This window comes from Myodes glareolus, chromosome 18, assembly GCF_982192425.1.
Source record: "Myodes glareolus chromosome 18, mMyoGla1.1, whole genome shotgun sequence".
Classification (NCBI taxonomy): Eukaryota; Metazoa; Chordata; class Mammalia; order Rodentia; family Cricetidae; genus Myodes; species Myodes glareolus.
Genome location: NC_142043.1, coordinates 23,162,661 through 23,183,344, shown reverse-complemented (window position 1 = coordinate 23,183,344; position 20,684 = coordinate 23,162,661). Strand labels below are relative to the sequence as shown.

Here is a 20,684-nt window from a genome sequence, read left to right as displayed (position 1 = left end):
CAGAACTGGGCGGGACAAAAAACCTCGGAAAACAATTTCTGTCCTCACCACACCCTCCAGAAGTCAATGCTATTAAAACATGGTTCATAGAGTTCCCAAAGCAAACCCTGGAAACCAGGATTGCCATCTCCACAGGAAACACACTCTAAAACTTCACCTGGGAGATTAGAGACAGAGACAGCAAGAGGTGACTAAAGAGAGAAAAAATAGAAGAAAGAAAATTTATTCCTGAAGAAAACATCCTCCACAGAATAGTGGAGAAATCTATGGTGGAGGAAAGTTCAAACTATTTCAATTCTGTGTATGAGTACTCATGTTTGAAGAGAGATAGCCTTTTAAAGACTCGAAATCTAGTCCTGACAACTTCTAATGCTCTCAATAGACTGTTAAGGGAGGAAGATTAAAACAAGGAAGAAACAGAGGAAGTCAAGGGTTGCCAGGTCTAAATCTGAAGACAGTCTTAAATGAAAAGACAAGAAAACCTGCAAACCCCATCAGAAGCTGAAAGACGTGTTGGCCCATCTTCTGGGGAGGCAGGTTCCTTGCTGTGCAATCAAAATCAGTTCCTTCTTTCTTGGTCAGTAAGTTCTATTGGCCCTAGGCAGCTGGTTAGGTGGCCAGGTCTCAGATCTAAACACTATGGCCTTCTTTTCAGCCCATCGTGATTTTCTTTGATTACCGCCTGCCGGATGGATTCTAGAACTCCCAGCTCTAGAAAGATATGCGATACCCATTGACCCACTGCTAAACGTGCACACATCCAGAGTTGAGATTTGGATGTAGAAAATGAAGCCTGAGACAAAGCAAAGAGAAGTCGTTCACTTCCAATAAATGTAGGGAGAAAGAAGCTGAGGGTGAGCGCCCCTCTTGTAAGGAAGTGAAAATCACAGGAGTCAAATGAAGCAGCCATCAGGACAGACTTTAAAAAAATTATCTACAGATTGCATGAGCACCGTGCTGTGCTGACTTAACATAGAATGAAGACATTCCTCAAAAAATTTGCCAAGCTTCACAGCCTCTTAGAGTTAAAGAAACCACTTCAGCCAAGCACTACCTTTATCAGACTAGTCTTGATTACTGGGGAAAAGAATTATTTGAGTTTTACTTTCATTGCAATAGAAGTTTTAAAAGAAAGATGAGAAGAAAAATTGAAATGAATTTTGACTTAATGACAGAGGAATGCATGTCACTTAAGGTTGGACACAGACAAAGTGTGAAAAAGAAGTCGACTCACTTGTAGCGGCTCATAAAGGGCAGAGGTTTCTAAATTTCCCAAATATTAAATTAATAATGTTTCTTCTACACCTCCCAATATTTCTGAATAACGCACACTATCTCCATAATGTGTCATGTTTTGATATAGGTAACCAATATGTTTGTCAACTGACCATCTACATGAAAGAGGGATGGAAGCAAGAAGTAAAAATTAAAACTGCACATGCTCAATTCTACCATCTTCTAGAACCTTCAGAGCTAAGCTAAGAACCTTTCATTAAAGAGTCAAAACTTTCCCCATTCTGTGTACTCATTATAGAAACACACCCAGAAACATCCTCTGAGGATCAACAGCCGTGCCTATATGCAACTGCACATTCACATGCACGGCAAATAGCACATGGGAAAGATAATTATCATTCTTCTTTCTCCAACGGACTACATAAACGTTTAACCGGAATACAAAAATATATATTCCTCATCGCCAGTCTTCAAAATAGAAGACTACACCACACAATTTTATTCACTAAGGCCTGTGTGGATTGGTCATGCAAACTCGGTATGCACTACAAGTCCACAAAACACTAGTTCTGAAAAGTGATCACCCTGATGAACATTGATCAGATGACTATCCAGGGAATGTAGATCCTTCGTTGAGATAGTTCGTCAAAGTTACCTCTTAGAGACCCGAAGTCATTCTTTAAGCTGTCATCCTAAAATTGTAAAATGCTCTGGATAAATTGCTGCACCTGTTTAAATATGCAGAAAATGCAATTGTGGCACAAAAAAATGGAGAAATGAAATGTATTTCATCTGTGAATACAAGCTGGGCTGTTCAAAGTGATCAAGGGTTTCCGAACACATCTGCGTATCCACATAAACACCTCCTACGCACTAATAATCAGCTATACAACAACCAATTTTTTGGCAAGCAATATGAATTCCAATTTGCATGCTAATTATTCTGAAGGAAGATTGGCAGAGCGCTTTTGTAACAGTCACTTTCATTATGCAGCCAAAATGCTGATTTCTCATTTTCATACCTGGGATCCTCGTGCTCTTTGAATATTCCCTGACAAAACATACGTGACAAACATTTTAACTTAGGCATTCAGTCAACATTTCAAAGCCCAGGATAAAGCAAGCACTGAGGAGACAGGGTATGGAAGCCAGATAGCACCCGCTGCAGAAACAGTTCCCGGTCTGTAAGATGAGGAAAATGCAAATAGAGAACTAGAACATTCTACTATGAAGGCAAGCATAATGCACCTCAGGAAATGCCATTGTTTGCAACAGGAAATTCTTCTTCTCTCAGGGAGAATGGGATGATGTGAGTGGAAAGTCCTCACACCTGTGCAGATCTGGCCTTATCCAGATGTTTCATCTCTAATCAACCCTTGAGAGAACTTCATTTCTGAAGCTAAGGTGGTGCTCAGCTAATGGAATGACGTTAACGTTGGGGCCCAGATGCCAACACTCTAGTCTTTGTTAATAGTGTTGCAACCATGGCTACTTATTGTGCTAGACTGTTGAGAAAGATTAAGTATTTGAACTCAATTCCAGCCTACTTAGAATGGTACAAGTTGTGATTTTTGTTAACAGAATTATTTTGACAATTTGCTGGTACTAAGCACCTAAGCTAATTTTTGCTGACAAGATCAACCCTTCATCAAGCTGTCCAGTCAATGCTGAGGGTTCAGATCTTATCCTGATGTACCACTTTTGTTGAGATGTTGCCTTCTTCCATCACCAAGAAATGTCACCAGATGACACTTCCTAGGCACTGAGCAGGAAGTTCTGAACGTCCTTAGAATCAAGAGTTCCCCCAACTCTGTGTAAAATGAGTCATGCAGTTCAGACATAGTGCTGGAAATAGAATTAAATGTGGGCAGAATGGTGACAGGAGAAGACGTTTGACCTGGACTTAGCACACTGGGAATATATTCGTTTACTAAATTGTGTGTTTGGATATAAATACCATGTAAGACACAAAATATTACTTAAGGATATATATGTACTGAAAAAATATTTTTAGCAATACTGCTAAAGCGCGGGAGGTGGTAAAATGCTTTTCTGGCTAAAGCCATGACGTAATGCATAATATGTGAATGGTTCCAAATGGCAAGTGAGATTTTCTCAAGCTAGGACAAAGCCCATGGGTAGGAAAGACTATGCAGAGGGGGACCCGGATTAGCTGAGGTAGAGCATGCATCAGGGCTTTCCACACTATGAATTCTAAGCTGAGGAATTTCAATGCTCGGGTGTGAGCATCAAAGATTTTTCTTCAGTGGATAAATATGGTAACAAGTGGGTGGAATTCGAAGGGAGCTTCATGAAGAGTCCGTTAATCATGCATGTCTGATACTTCAGGCAGGAAGCTATTACAGTAGGCTTCAAGAAGTCCTGCATACAGCGCCATTGACAATACGTCCTAAGGTATCAGCCAAGTGGAAAGAAATCCCTCTCCTAATTCCACAACCTGCCCAGCTCCTGTTCAGTTATCTGCACCTCCTTCTACAGAGCTCAAAACAATCTACACTTGGTCTCCAAAGCCTCTCCTCATTTGCTCTTGAGTTCTTTCCAACTTGATTTCCACTCACACCAGGCTAGTGGATCTCTGATCCAATCACTCTCGTGGGTCTCTAAAACCAACAGACACCTGTCAGTCGTCCTCGTATGTGACTTACCCAGCATTTGAAACAATTCTTGTATCATTCGCCTTGAATCAGCCTTTCCTGCTCAACCTTTGGGGCACAACCATCTACTTCACTTCGCCATCACAGCCACCATATTTTTTATTGTCTTCCTCATTGTGGCAATAATCCTGCACACCTCAGAAGTCAGTCTTCAGTCCTCCACTTATGACTTGACTTGATGACTTTCATAATGCATAAATGTTCACAGCTCCCAGGGTTCAGTGCCCCTATGATCCTGGCTCATAAACGCCAAAAGCTCACAGCTAACAGCCTGCTCAACATCTTCCCTCAGAAGCTTAATGACGTGGCTCTGCAACCTCATTGGCTGTTTCTCATTTCCTCCTCTAGTCTCCCTGCTTTGCAAGTAGCACTCAAATGTCAGGTAACACCCATCTTTGTCCCTTGTCACTCATGTTCTCTCTTCCTGCAACCTTGCTCTCTAAGGTATCTTCAGGCCATTACCTCAGGTCCTTAAAGCTACCTCAAAAGTGTTTACTTCTGAATGAGTCCCAGCTCAACCTTCCATTTCACTTTCCCTGATAACATTTATGATTTCCTGGTACACTATGAACTATTCAGCTCCTCCTTGTGCCTCTCCCCAGAATGTAGCCTTTATTTAGGCATTAATTTTGTATTTCTTAGTCACCTAAAGTACACCTGTAACTTAGTAAATACTTTTTAAAAATAGTTGTTTAATATTAATAACAGTCGGGCATGGATGGCACACACCTTTAATCCCAGCACTTGGGAGATAGAGATAGGTAGATCTCTGTGAGTTCAAGGCCAGCCTGGTCTTCAGAGTAAGCTCCAGGACAAGCACCAAAGCAATAAAGAAATCTTGTCTTGAAAAAACAATTTAAAAAGGAATATTAATAACAGAACATAAGAATTGTATATTGCTTACATCACTACATACTGTGCATAGCTTCCTACATTCCTCAAATGCCAGAAATGCTGATTATGACATCAAAAATTATTTTCCCAGGTTATTGTTCATGAACCTTGCACTGTTTTCACATTTGCATATAAAATGTCCCAGTGCTACAGAGTAAAGAAGAAGACAGAGAGCTCCTCTAGCAATGGTTTCTCCCACTTAGGCATTTTTCTCTAAATCTGAAGGAAAAAAATTACAGCAAGGCCTCAGACATACACTTCACATAGCATCAAATCCGTTATGTTCTATGGTGATTTATAGGGAATATGCACAGGTAAAGAGAAGAATGATTTGAGTTATATATGGGAAAATCCACATAAACTTTTATCCTCCCTCAAACAAGACCAAACTCCCAATGCAGTGCATCCCTGGAAAGGGAGAAAGGCTAACTTTGTTTTCTAATAGAGCTGCACCAAATAACTCTCCCAGGCAATCATGTTGACAACAAACAATAAAGAACCTGTCATAAAGTAACATGTTTTCATGGTAATCTGCCTGGGAACCACGCTTTGCAGCGAGATAAATGGCTCCATCCTAAACTACAGGCACAGGGGAGAATAGGAAATGAGGAATTTATTGCTTTAAAATCAAAAATAACAAACTTACAGATATTCAAAGGGAAAAATACAAAATTCTCTGAGCCCACTAAATAACTATAAATGATGAGAATGTGTTTGAATTGTAGCCCACAAGAATGTTCATGAAAGCTTCTTGAAATTGTTTTCTTTTTCCAATTTAGAAAAAGAGACGGAACACGAGATGGGATGGATGGGGAAAGTCACAAACAGCTACAGCGTAAGCGAGTCTTTCAGCATTTGTGATCCATCAAATGTCCAGGTTCCATTTTACTATGCAGTTCTCATACCTACCTTTGATAGCCGACAATGCCTGTGGAGAGGATATCTTGCTTTGGGTTTATTTACAAAAGAAAAGCAAGGGTTGACCCTGAAACAAATATTCAACCAATAGAACATGTTGAAGTTTAGAAATAACCCAATCGCATTCGGAAAATACTAAAAAATGTAGATGTTTTTCTGGTTTCAAGCTATTTCATGTTATTTTTAACTTGAAAAAATCCTTAGAAAGTGACACTGAGTACTTGCTGTCCCAAACTGAGAGACAGATGGCCCACTATTACGAGTTTTTTGCTTCTCGAGATACATGCATATCACTAGCCATCACCCTTTACGACCTTAAAGGAAGTCGCTAGTTGGTGGTGGTCTTCAATAATTCCCAAGGACTTCCGCCTTTAGGAAAATTGATGCAAAGCCCAAGATGACAGGCTATAAGGTAAAAGCAGGGTCTAAGTCAACTCGTGGGCACTTGGATTTTGAAGACTTAAACCCGACTGCTTTAGTTCTAAACCATGAGGTGTAGCATAAGCAGTCTTTAGGCGTTTGGAAAGGAATGAATTGGTATATATGAGTTTCCAAGTGAGAATCCATCCATGTCAAATACCGTTTTATTCTCCTCTCCAGGATTCTCTCAGACACCATCTCCTTTAATAAGGAGACCATGGGTTATCTTATAAAATTATTCTAAAGATCAGAAAGTTAGAAAAACAGGATTTTGAAAACATCTAAGTGTTATATTAAAGACACTAAGATGATTTCTTCAAGGAAAATGGACTTCTCTTGTACCCTTTTCTCCTAAGAAGGAGGAGGAGAAAAAAAGAGGAAGAAGTATCAGGTAAGAAGAAAGTAGATAGGGAGCTGGCGGAAAGGGAAGAAGGCTACGCTAGGGAAAAGTTTGAGTATGATAATGTCATTTTGATGTCTTTAATGAAAGCAGAGTTTGTTTGGTAGCCTATAGTTTCCATCTAAGTATCAATGTTACCACACCACCAACACCACTTAATACTGAACTTTAGTAGGGATTTGGGCTCAGATCTTTTTTGTTTCCAGGAAGGAAATTCATTCTGAAAAGGGAAGGCTGCACTGCCTATACCAAATCATTTTAACACTGGGGTCAGCTGGATGACTTAGAAAAGCTCCTTACTCTCCCAGAAGCACCGTGGAACACTCCGATGCTATAGTATTGGCTGCATTCCTAATGCGAGGAAGAAAACGGAAGATGACAACATAAACTTCTACGCACTGTGGTGGGAGACTAGGTTTTTCAGAAAATCCACAACTAGCTAGGGGATGTGTAGCATAGCAAAGTAATACTGAGACTTCGCCACAATGGAAATAAAACCAAAAGGCATCTTTAATAGTATCCAGAAAGCAGACTGATAAGATTTTGGCGTGTTTTTAAGGTCAACAAATCCATTTTTTAAGCAACTGATACTCAGCGCCTTGAGAAGGTGTTTAGACCTTCACTCCCTAGCCCGGGTCCAGAAATGGCACTGACATCACAGAGGCCATGTTGTCTGAAAAAACGCTCCAGGGTCATTTCAGAGTTCCTGCTATGCAGAATTTGAGCATTTCACAACAGTGGCCGCATCAGCTTTCTAACCCAGCCGCTTGAAGTGTGATGACTCATGAGATGAAGAAGACTCTGCAAGCCAGAGCAGCAATGTGGCAGCTCCAAATTGCTCCCTGTCTATCACAGAATACAGAAATTTCACACCAGCCTTCACACTCATCACTGCTCTTCCTGTAAAAATAAGTCATTTGAACAATTCCATTACTGAGATCCCCAAAAGTCTCTTTCTCCCAGAGATGTGGAGAGAAACAATTCAAAACGACTGTGTCACCCTTGCTCTCTCTGTGACACAGACTTTGTGACTAGACCATGACAGCTCCATACAGTAGGAGAGCTGTATTAGCATCAACAGTTTCTTTACATTGACTTTTATCCTCCTCTGTTTCCCCAAAAGAATCCTTGATCTCTAAGGTTGTATTTTTAAGTTACTGTCAAAATGCTATGAAAGAATTGCTCCTCCATGTTCAAAATGATAGAGCTGGAAGGTGCTAGCTGAGACAATTGTGATGTCACTTTCTTACTTCCATCACAATGGATTTCTACAACAAAACGATGAACAGAGTTTAAAATTCTTTACTTCAGGTAAGAGCGATGGTTCAATAGTTAAAAACCTGCACTGCTTTTGCCGAGGACCAGAATTCGTCTCCCAGCACCCACATCAGATACTCAGAACGTCTGTAAATTCTAGCACCACGGAATTCAATGCCCTCGGATGTCTATTACACAAAGTCTAGTTCTAAGTAAATACATCTCACGCCCTCTATATAATATGGCTTATCAAACACCATATGATTTCCTTACTTTACATCTTACCATCTGCATTCACTAGCCTTCACCTAGTCCCACAAACACTCCCTTCACATATACACGTGTTACTCAAATCAGTCTCTAGACTTTTGAATGAATCCTACTTACTCTTGAATCATTTTTGCTCAGTTGTCTTTAATGCTCTCTTCCCTTCTTTTGCCGACTCAAATCCTTCCCTTTCAAAATGTATTGCTTTCAAAAATAATGGACTCCCTGACTAACTGGATTCACGATTCATCTCTAATTTTACGTGAGAAATTCTGATTCATTATACATACATGGTATGTTCTGCACTATTGTGGGTCTCCTTGTAAGTGGTCTCAAAGGCTTATGGATGCTCCAAGTGAGTGCCTAACACCTTAACTCCAGGTAGACCTTAACCTCCTTTAAGATTATCTGCTTAACTAAAAGTCTGTACTGCACGTGGCACTCAAAGCTGGCGGTGAATGCTTCCTGAATGTGTGGTGGGATGTAGTTAATAAACCTTACAAAGTGAATAACTGTTCAGTGTATGCCCTGTAGCTAATGATCCAAGATGTTTGGGTGCTGAGCTTAGCCACCTGGGTTTGTCTTCAGCTTGAATTAGTGGTGGAACTTTGTGATTGTATACTCACAGGAACAGAAACCCGAGGATTGTCCGCAAGCTTCCCCAGCACAGCGAAGCCATCGGTCTCAACCTGGCCTCTCGGCTTTATAGGTAAGGACTCAATCCTGACGCAGTCGAGGAAAAGAGTGGCGCTGGTCCTTTCCACACCGATCATGATCTTATGCCACTGGGAGTCGAACAAGGACGGCAAACGTGAAAAGTCTGCCGACTGGAGACGTCCGTCCAGTCCTTTATAGGAAAACGAGACGGACTTTGTTTGGCCGTTTATCTTCACGCCAACTTGCTCCTTCCCTGAGGAATCCTGGATCTGCCAAATGTTCCAGTTCTTCTCAAGTGTGCCTCCAGTCATCCGGAACGTGGTTAAGAAGGAATATTCTTCAGGCAGTCCACTGGGATACAAATGCCTGAGTAAAATTTGAAAACAATAAACATAAGCCTTGCTTTCTGTGCTTATACATATTGACCATTTCCGGTGTTTGTGTTATTTTAGACTCTAGCCCTGCAGAAGGGTCACAGTGTGGAAAGCTATGCGGCATTTGTTCTCTGATGACATCTTACACAGACCCTCCTAGTTCAATCATCCATGCACATCAGGGCTCCACCTTAAATCCATAGTTTTTAAAACCCTCTCCCTCATAACTAGCAAAGGCTTTCAATGATATTATTATTTATTCTACCCAAAGAGCCACCATTTAGCAATGCCACCCCACCCAAAACCACATTTTTTGCAATCTTTGGGGCAACATTTCCCTCAAAAGTGAGGGAGGGTGGTCATTTAAAGTCTCAATCAAATCTACTAGCTTATAAAAACTATTTAATTTGACTGGATTTTAATTTTTTACACATATTAAAATTATTTGGTATTTTTATAATTGCCAGGCTATTCTCAAAATTTGCCTTCTAGACACACATTTTGAGAATTAGTAACCAACCACCTAGCATCTCTTTAAAGGCTTCTTCACCCTAAGGATGGCATTTCCAGGGATTTCAAGGATGATAGTGAAGCGGTAGCTCCTTGTTGGTGATTGGAGGAGTAATGGGCAATGGATAATCGGCACTTCCTTCTCCCCTCCAGCCCATCCTTCCTCAGTCCACCACCTAAGGTTACACCACAGCTACTTTATTCACTACTTTAAATGGAAGCTAAAGCCAGCAGCATACCTAAGACCATCCTTCTCTGCCACTTTATCTATCTACCCTTATCTACAGATCTTCTGTTGAAGCAAGTTCTGTGGGGTTTTAAATACTAATGTCAGCTTTCAAAGTCTTCAAAGTTATTTCGTTGCATCTTCTTCTATGTATAAGAAAATTCCTCAACAAGAAAGAAACGCTAGGAAAACTAAATGTGAAATGTGTTTACCAATAGGAAAATTGAAAACAATTACTCACTAAGACACAGAGTTCCAAACAACCTTCCTGAAGGTCAAACTTATGTGCTTAGCTTCCTTCTTACAGAGAGTGAAGAGAAGAAAGGCAAGAAGAACTATCACAATGGGTATTGATTTCACGTACATGACATTTGGTGAACTGAAGCTTAGTGTGTGTGCGTGTGCATGTGTACATGCAAGCACACATGAGCACACATGTGCGCGCACACACACACTTTTGTAAAAGTATACATAAGGTTTTAGCATGTGCTTTAAAAAACACTTTAGAATACAGATGAGAAAGACAAAAGAACTATCTAAAGTCTTGTTTTTTCAGAATAGAATAACCACCACATCACTCCAAATACTTTTTCTTCTTTTCCTTTTGTTTTGTCTTTTTTCAATTTATTTTTTAAAACATTCTTTTCTCATTTCACATACCAATCCCAGTTCCCTCTCCCTCTCCACCTCCCATCCCCCCACATCTTCCACCACCCGACCCCCATCCACTCCAAACAGGATGGCCAAGATCAAATACTTGTTTTAAATATAATTTTTCTCAATTGGTTTGCCACACTTCCTTTGATTCCATATTTTTTGGAACTATACCTATTCCAAAATAGTCTCTAAGGAAAAACCCCAAAGTTCTTCATTCATAGATATCCTCATTTGGAACACTCACAGAATGCTTCATTTTTAGATGCACTGGCATACCAAGTGTGCTCATATGTGTGTGTCACCTCCCTCCACACATATGATGAGCAAATGGTTATGTACATAAGTGTAACTATGGCTAACATGTTAATGATCCTTTAGCATCTACTCGTATGTTAAGAGGTTAATAAAAAAATTTGCCTCATTATTCATATGAATAAAAAATACATATTTGTGTGTACCAAAGACTGTTAAATGTCTCTGAAACCTAATATACAGAACAGGCTGCCTAATGTATTTTTAAACACCTGAAATTCTGTTCTTGAAAATATGCTATGCCTATCAATAAGTAAACCCAACAGCATACATAATTTAAAAGAAGTTGTGTCTATAAATGATTTATTGTATTCCAATCTTCACGAAGTTCCTTAAATGGAGAGCCATGTGGGTTCAAATAAAAGATTCAAAAGTCTTTGAACCTTGAAATATTTGTTTACGACCTTAATACGAAGACAGCTAAGGTCTGTGCTGCAAAAGAAAACAAGCGGACTAGGTTGTAAATAGCAGTTAAGAATGGAAAGCTGTTGTGGCTAAAATAAAGAATAAAAGGGAGCAGAACCATGTCTCTTAATTCTTCAGTAATTAGAAAGACAAATAAGTAAAAATCGTTGACTGCCTAGCATTGTTTTGTGTGGTATATTTCTCTCCCCAGGAAGAAACATCCTATGCATGTTTTTTCACTGTCTCAAAATATTCTTTGGGGAAAAAAGAGCATTTCTGCTCCCTGAGAATTATTCCAATCTCCTCCTTCTTGGTCATCTAGCTTTGACATGAGTGATTTAAAAGGAAGGAATGAAATTCCATAGTGGATATGGACCCCGTTTTCATTATCCATTCATCATTATCCATTCATTGGAGGACATTTCCAAACAAAAGGCAGTTTCTGTTTCCTGGCTACTGCGAATAGGGTAGCAATGAGCGCAGCTGAGCGAGGGCCTGTCCCCCAGAAAGACACTGAGACGTGGTACATCTGGGTCAGGTCATAGATCAGTTTTCAATTGCTTGAGAACGAAATGAAGTTTTCAGGTAAATTATGAAACTAGAAAATATTACGTATGAGTGAGGTGACCCAGACCCAGAAAATCTAGTGCCTCGTGTTCTCTTATTTGCCATTCCTGGCTCTGAATCTCTAGATGTGTGTATATAACCTTGAATAGCAGCAGAAAGTAGGAAGGGACTGTGGTTGTGGTGGAGGGGTGAGAAGGGTCTCGTGAGAGAAGGAAATAGCATATAATACAGGTGAAATGAAGGGGGGACAGTGGGAAACAGAGGGGATAGCGTGAGAGAGGAGTGGAAATGGAATACAGTGGGCAGGGATGAATCACACTCGGGATATTTAAAAAAGCCATAGAATCACGCTGGATTATTTTTACTTAAAAATATATATAATATACATATGTATACTATATGTATATTTACATATAGTATTTTAAAAGTGTAAATATGTAGTCTAAATAAAGTTATGCCATGTGGGCGATACTGATCACCCTAAGAACCACAGACTATTTAACAAAAAGCCTAGTACTAGGCATGAGAAACCCGGGGAGTCAAAAGACTCTTCAAACAATGCAGGTATTGCCACTGCTCTTGGTTTCTTCCAAGAATTTGAAGGCAAGACTTTATTGCTGAAGATACCACACACTTTAGACCCAGAACCTGGAGGAGTTGAACTGGGTATGACCTGAAATCTTTCTCCCTGAGGAAAAGCCCTATGCAAGGGGCCTAGGGAGAAAAGCAGTCAGCAGTCCCTCATAGTTGTGACACCTACAGACCACAACAGTGACCAGCATGGCAAAGGATTTCAAAATTGCGATAGTGGCACCATATCTTGGGGACAATCAGTTGTCATCTAATTGGCTTTAAGGCCAGCTTAATATGAGAGAATTCGTGCCTGATACTGCAAACCTAGTCAACCACCTGTGACTCAGGAGGTCATGGACCCAATAGGAGAAATGACTATTGACACTTTTCTAAACCTGGTCGGTTTCTAACTGCATTCAAAATACATATCCTTCTGTCCACATACACATAACTGCAGCTCTCATTCCTCGACCCAGAATCATCTTTTTGAAGCAGAGACCGTTACAGAAATTCACAACTAGTCAAAATGCAAAGAACGCTCTAGAGGGTTCACAAAATTGATACACCTACACACAACTCCTACATGGAAGGTTCAGCAATCATCACAGATGAGGGCCTGGGAAGGGTCTTGGAGACAGAGGACCAGGATAACTGCTGAGAGATCGTGTCTTCTATACATGACAAGAAAGCTGCACCCATGAAATCTCAGCAATATTGTTGCCTAAACAAGACCAGAATAGTGACAGCACCAATCGACACACCAACATAAATCGGAGAAATTTCACAAGGCTCCATGCACAGATGACGAACTACAGACAGTTAATGACTAAGAGAGAGGAAGAACCAATCTTCCCCAAGGGTGAGTCCTCTAACTATCTACCACTAATTGCCAAGTCCTAAAAACACATATGCAAATAACATTAAAGGGGTTGAATTGCTTGTATTTATACACTTAGGGGGTGTGTGTACATAACAATTAAAGAATAAGAGACCAGAAATTTGAGAGGGGGCAGAGGAGACACAGGATGAGTTGGTGGGAAAAGAGGAAAATGATATAAATTCAATAGTCATATAAAGTCCTCTTCAAAAATGAACAGAAATTTTAAAATAAGTAAAAGTAAAAAGAAAAAAGTCCATTAAGGAGAAGGTTTACCCTATATGCAATTTCCTCTGCTGTTCCTCTCAGGCTCTCTGCTAAGAGTGTCCATGCACTCTACAGTTATTAATATTTGCTTTATATAGTAACCTTATGACATAGTCATCCCTTATAGCTCTAATTTTTAACTGATAAAACTGAGGTTTAAATAGTTTGCTCCAAACCAACTAAGGTTGGGGACAAGAAGCATGGGGATGGCAGGGGAAGAGGGGAATAATTGAGAATAGTGTATAAAAACATGTGTGGAATCTCATACCAAAATGCAAGCTACAAGATAGAAATAAATCTTCCTCCAAGAAACAGAGGAAAGACTTTATTATACCTCAAGAACTGCACAACAACCTGGCACTCTGTCTCGCCTCCCTTTTTATGTTATCCTTCCTGTTTCCTTCTTTCTTTCCTTCCTCATCTCTTAGTGAGTCCAGTGATTGTGAGCCCTTAGTTATGATTAGGACCTGTGTGCATTACTTATTGAAGGCTCTCAGTGCTCAGAGAAAAACAATAGAAAAAAAGATGAGCGGACTGTAGAGAATTGTGCGACCCCAATTCCTCCGGTCTCTGGACTGAGCTTAATGGCAGCTCAGATTGTGCTTCAAGTCATGGAAGGGGAAATTAGATCAGGGTTCTGTGTCATGTCATTATTTTATTATAAGAGAAACAACGATTTTGAAGTTTCTTTTGAAACCCAGCTAGTATTTCATGACATGAAAATACTATCTAGGCAATAAAATAAATGAACAAATAAATAAGGCCAGAGTTGCCACTCTCTAGTTAGCTTTACGTGCCAACTTGATACAGCCTAGAGTCTCCTGAGAAGGGTGTCTCAACTGAGGGATTGCCCAGCTCAGATTAGTCCCTGGGCAATGATTGTGGGGAAACTGTCTTGTTGAGTGAAGCAAGAGAGACTGCCCACCTCAGGCGGCACCATTCTTTGGGCAGGTAGCCCTGAGCTATATAAGCTCACGACACATGAGCCCATACGGCAGGAAGCAGCATTCCTCCATGGTTTCTGCTTGGCGTTCTTGCTTGAGTTCCTGTCCTAATTTTCCTCAATGATGGACTGCTACAAATACATGCTTTCCTCCCGTAAGTTGCTTTTGCTCGTAGAACTTTATCGCAGCAACAGAAACAAAACTAGAGAGAGACCTTTAATCTTCATGCATGCCCAGGCTCAGCATGAAGCTGTAGTTAGAAGCACTGCCTCTGAAACCATGCTGCCTGGTCTCAGCACACTCCCCCTCCCCCTAGCACCAAACCTTTAACTCATTTTAACTAAACTTTGAGGATTCAGTTTCCTCCTACATTAAACAACAGGGATAATGTCCTTTTGTAACAATGTTATAAAGTAGTTGAGAGTAATATTAGTAAATACATGAACCATACTTGTATTACACAAATTGCTTAAAATGTGAATTTCTACTTTCTTTCCTCTTACGTCAGATTTTTCTAAATTTAAAAATATTTGAACTTTATACACAAATTTTCGAGAATATTCTTTCATTATTATAGTTAATTACTATTTTCTATATAACTTAGTGTCCATTAAAATCATAATTTTTATCTACTAAAGCAATCTTAGTTCTGTTTTTTAAATGCATTAAAACATTATGTACAATACTAATAAATATACATATATGGCATGAAAGCATATAAAAACTATTTCAGGAGGAGAAATGAGAGGGAACTAGGAGCAGGACACCAGCAGAGTATATGATACACATGTTTGAAAATTTTGTGATGAAACAATAAGCTTGTACAATGAACATATGTAAATAATAATGCCCCCAAAGCCATATAGTAACCTTATTAATTATAAGATATGCTGATAGTGCAAAACCTAGATCATAGAAGGGCATTCATTAGAATGACACAACTCATTCAAGTCACATATACCAAAGAACCTCAGGAATAAAGAATTTACAGATTAATTCCAAGAAAGGATAACAGTAAAATAAAATCTGTATGTATATCCCCATCAGTTTTTCTGTTATAATTATTTCCCTTTTGTTTCTGTTTGGTGTCATCTAGGACCTACGGGTGTGTGTGGGTGTGTGTGTGTGTGTGTGTGTGTGTGTGTGTGTGTGTGTGGTTCTGTTTCAGCACTGGGACTCTTGAACAGCTCCACTGTGAGCCTTCAAACCACACTGCGGCTCCTGGTTAAATTTATGCCTCACTTCTGATGCTTTTCACAGAGGGTCCTTTCAGTCAGAACCAGACAAATTACAGAAAGACAGAAAGCAAAATACTAAGAACATGTCCCGAATTGATGTCCAATGGTCTCAGGGATGTTTTCATTCCTGGAATGGAAACTACATTACAAACCTAACATGAAGAGCAGCATTCAGGTGCTAATGATTGATAGGGGAACACATTCCTTTGGCTTTCTTTCTTCTTTAGGAGTTTCTGGTGATTTAGCCCACTGGCTAGTGAACGCCAAGTAAGTGTTCTACCACTGAGCTTTACCCCAAGCCCGCCCTTCATCTTAAAATAATCCAAGAACTACCAAAAAGTAAAAAAAAAAAAATTCTCTAACATTGCATTGCTGTAAGCATTTCCAGATGCTTCTAAGGAGGATCATTAGAGTCCTTCCTGATGGGTTACCTTGTTGGGATCCTGAAGTCTACATCACTCCCAAACTTGTAAGCCACCTGCAGGGCCGTGGATCCCACCACCCTCTGGACCGTTCTTTGGGATGCAGCTCTCTCGATTTGGAACTGAGAAATCAGGTCAAACCCTACAGAAAGAGATATGAAAAGAAAGTTGGAAATGAGACTGTCCCCTCCACAAATAAATTATATTTGAAAAGCTTAAATTTCCAGTATGATACGGGGCTACTTGCCTGGCAAGTCATCTTGGCCAATCCTGATCTTGGGACACAGTTCACTTCCACCATTGGGACTGGCAGGAACCCCTGCAAAAGTAGTGTCATGTCATCCAATCCATCCACTACAAGATGTTAATTAATTAATTTAATATTTACTGATATTACTAACCAAGCAACTGCTTAAAATATAGTGTTATACAGCTTTGCTTATAAGCCGTGTATTTAGCTTGAACTCAATGCCTCAGTGGTTAGAATTCATTTACCATCAGCTTCTCCTGAAGGGATAATAATTTATGATGGAAAAATGTTCCCGCCTGGAAAAGTTGGGAATTTGCTCGGTGTAGAACCAGAGCTGCGCAGTGTCCTGGATGGCACAGGTCAGAAGCCTGTCTGGAAATTTTCTGGTGGTTTAGCCTAGAAATATTCCTTAAATACCACCGATTCTAAACATCCAATGACATTACAGAGTCAGTCTTGAGACGGCTCAATGGGACTCCCAGACAAGTGAAGTTCTTGGGGAATCATTACCATCAAAGATGAGTTTTTATAACTGCAATGTCCCTTTCTGCATTGATAAGACTTATCTGGTAAAATATGTCTTAGACTTCTCACACATGCACACACACCCTATCACCACCAACAACAACCCCCCCCCCAAAAAAGGCAGAAGCAACAAAATGTTTCAATACAAACCTAAGCTTTTTTACTACCCAGCAAAGTACATCAAATATTTTCTTCTTCTCCTCCTGACCCCAGTGTTTTGGGGGAAATCCATCCACCTACCCATCCATCTACCACACATTCACTCAACATGTACCATTCACTGTCTGAAGAGGCACCATGCTAGGCCCTTAGAAAAGGCATAGCTCTTCTTCCTGCCTACTGGGCTCAGTGTGGACTCCCTTTCCAGGCTCAACACTGAGCACAGAGCTACGTGCAGGACAACTCCTCGGTGCAGGACAGGAGGGAAGGTGTGAAGGACTACTGGAGGTATAACCAGTCTTCACCCAACCACAGCCCGGCACCATCACAGCCCTGCCTGCTTCCGGTAGCAAGAGCTACTTCAAACTCCATAAACCATGGCTCTTACTTGGACGACGCTTAGGAGTTGCAGATACCCAGGGTCCCAGAAAACTGCATGCAAAGAAGAAAACTGGAATCTTCCTGAAGAGGAGAGAACAAGAAATGATCCAAACAGGAATTCCTTCCGATGGGAACTATTTTCATATTTTAAACTTGCCAAACCTGACTGATGACGGCAACCAAATCCCAAAATCCTGACGGATGGCAGCAACCAAATCCCAAGGCGTACCACTGCCTTCATTTCCATTTTGAAAGCTCCCTAAGAAATTTTGCGGATAAAGACATTTCTGACTCCCGCCGTCCCAATCACACATTCTCAATGTCTCCTAGCTCACTTTCTACACTACTCTTGCCTCTGCTTTCTTTTATCTCTGCTTTCTGTCTCTCTCTTCTCATAGCTGCCTCTTCTTTTTCTATCTCAAATGCTTACTCACTTGCTGTATTTTCTCATCTGTCTTTACCTCCGATGGTCCCTTGGTTCTCGCGGTCTCTCAGCTCCCCTTCATGTTAAAACTACTGCAAAAAACCTCACCCACCTCCCTCCAGAGTCCTGGGCTTACCAACGGGTCTTCATTTTTCCAGTAGGTTCTCTTTGGTTTATAATAGTCACTGAGAAGAAGGGGTTGCTGGGGAGTCACTACTCCCCTAAGGCCCCTTCTCCTTCTTTCTAAGGCTCTTGAGTTTGGGCCCCAATCTTGGTCCTTCTTGCCCCTCGCAGGGCTAAAAGCAAAGAGTGAGTCAGAGACAATGTCTAACAACTCTTTAAACTGAAGCAAAGGAAAGGGGTGGGGAGAGGCAGCCTGTAAGCCGGGGCCCAGCCAGGGGGTGTGCCCTCAGAGCTAACAAGGTTACAGTGAAGGAGGTATTGAATGGGGGAAAGTCTTGCTGCAAGTAAAAAATCAGGATGTGGGGAGTTTCACCAGAAAAAATGCAGCACGCTGCTATAGGAATACAGTGGGAGCTTTTAGAGTAGCTATAGGGCACAGTAGAGGCTTTTAGGACTGTTACAAGGGCACAGAGGAGGCTTTTAGTGGCCCCTGAACCCAGCAAAAAGCTGCCTATCAGGAGGCAGAGATGCGGGAACTCGCTGGAGTCTTGCTGCCTAGACATTCTAGATTTAGACCCACTTCTCCTGGCTTATCTGTTATAGGAACTTGATCAGGGTAATTAGCCTCCTTTGTTTGACTGCCTTATGTATAAAACAAGATGAAAACAGTTCCTTTACAGTTACTGGGGGAATCGGGTGAGACAGGCAAAGATACCGGATCTGACCCAAACTTCATTCCCTGGCACCCTTATTCTCCTGGTAATATTTCATTGCCTGTTTCTTCCTCTTGTGTACCTACAGCCTCGCAGCGTACAGGTCTCACAGCCATGCACGAAGTTAGACTCAACCCAACATTATTCACTGGATGAGAGAATGAAGATACAGACCCGGGTGCCTGTCCCAAGCACCGTTGCTGCTGGGCATTGTGTATCAACTCTAAATTGCCGCAGGAAATTTTGATAAGAAGTAACCTCAACACTTTCACTTGTTTGTTCTCAATCTCAGATGTTAATAGTGTTGAACTGAATATACACATACATGAGAATACACAACACATTCTTTTTGATGAACAACAAAACAAGAGAATTACTAGGATCACAGACCTAGAGAGATGGTGTACCGATGCCACTGTCACAATTGCACAGGCCTCCTCGTGAACCTGAACACCTCTGGAGAAGGAACAGCAGACCCCATGGCCTGTCCCCCCAAGCATAGGATGACCTACTTATGGCTCCATCTTGGAGGACAGACAATGTTTGTACCTCACTAAATTTTTATTTAATTATAGAACAAGTAGTATTGTGTTTTCATTTTATTTGTGTGTGTGTGTGTGTGTGTGTGTGTGTGTGTGTGTGTGTGTGTGTGTGTGTGTGCATGTTTGCATGTGGTGGGGGATGGAGTGCATGACTCTGCAGTGGCTGGAAATTTGACAGTGAGTGTCTTCTTAAATAGGGCTCAACTTCATTTAAGGAGACACAGTCTCTCAGTGAACCAGGAGCTCGCCAATTCCAGCCCATCTAGCTAGCCAGCTAGTGTTGGAGGATCTTCCCCTAGGGCTGAGATTATAGGTAACTGCCAGATCTGCCTCTCTGTTATGTGAGTTCCAGGATCCAACCTCTGGTCGGCAGGCTTGTGAGGCCAAAACATTACGCACCAACCCATCTCCTCAGCCCTTCCTTGTTTCTGGTTTCAGTAAGGTCTCTTCTGCTTCAGCCTCTCCCAGCTCACTGAAGAGCCTCTGGTTGGATTTTGATTAAGCAAATACTCTCTTTGTATAGCATTCTTCTCTGGCCCACTTATCAGGGGTTCCTCTCTCTCCCAGAGAGGGACATCTGTTTTTTGCGTGGTGCTATCCACAAGGCTTACTCTCTACCCAAATCCTCAATCCCTAAGGCATCTGCCCTGGCTCAGAATAGAGCTATGAATGACCTGAGCCCTGCTTATTTCCTTAAACTAGTTGAAGTTTATGTAAAAAGAGGATCGTGCCTCTGGGGAGCATCCTAATGGTCTGAAATTATGGAAAACAAGCCATCCTTAGATCTGCAGAGAGAAAGGCATTTCCCAAAAGGAATTTCTATTCAAGCTCTGTATTTGTGATCTGTAAGAAAAAAAGAGGGAGGGGACAGATTTTCCTATCCCTGTAAGGGTTTCAGAAATCCTTCAAAGAGTTTTAGAGAACTCACCTTTATGTTTGCCCCTTCCCAGTGCACTTTGAAGGAATCTCTACAACTAAAATAAGAAAACAGGTGAGCAGGCCTTTAAATAAAAAGATAAAAGAATCGAGGGGAACTAAGCTTACTCGTGAGTGACAGACTTCTTTCCAGGCTGGCTGTTTATTTTAAATAGTGAAGAACAAGGTAACAGCTTTATTAAGACAAAAAAAAAAAAAAACCCTAAACCTGAGGGGGGAAAAAAGCTACACACAACCTTTAAAGATACTTTTGTCTCCTCCATTCATCTTATCTGAAATTAACTGTATTTCCTAATGTGGCATTAAGGTCTCACAGAAATCAGGATGGAATTCCACTATCTGGTCGGGATCAAACTGTATGCTGAAGTCGAAAACCCTTAAGCTTTCCCATATTTTTCTTTTTTAAAATTATGAGCATTGTATCAGATTTTGCACATGACTGAAGATGCCTGTAGAGACCAGGAGAGGGCGTCAGACCCCCTAGAGTTGGCGTTTCAGGCAGCTATGATCCAACAAACACAGGCGTTAGGAACTG

The 20,684-nt window shown here is 40.9% G+C and overlaps 1 protein-coding gene across 1 annotated transcript in view; it reads right to left on the bottom strand.

Moving 5' to 3' along the window:
* Positions 1-17,985, bottom strand: part of Col9a1 (collagen type IX alpha 1 chain) — an 83,104-nt gene extending 65,119 nt beyond the window's left edge. The window contains exons 1-5 of the mRNA XM_048430497.3: positions 17,972-17,985; positions 17,419-17,492; positions 16,344-16,415; positions 16,106-16,238; positions 8,694-9,090 (exon numbers count right to left, since the gene is read on the bottom strand). Coding sequence (XP_048286454.3) covers positions 8,694-9,090; positions 16,106-16,238; positions 16,344-16,415; positions 17,419-17,492; positions 17,972-17,985 — 690 coding nt within the window. The remainder of the gene's footprint in view (positions 1-8,693; positions 9,091-16,105; positions 16,239-16,343; positions 16,416-17,418; positions 17,493-17,971) is intronic.
* Between the last annotated feature and the right edge of the window lie 2,699 nt (positions 17,986-20,684).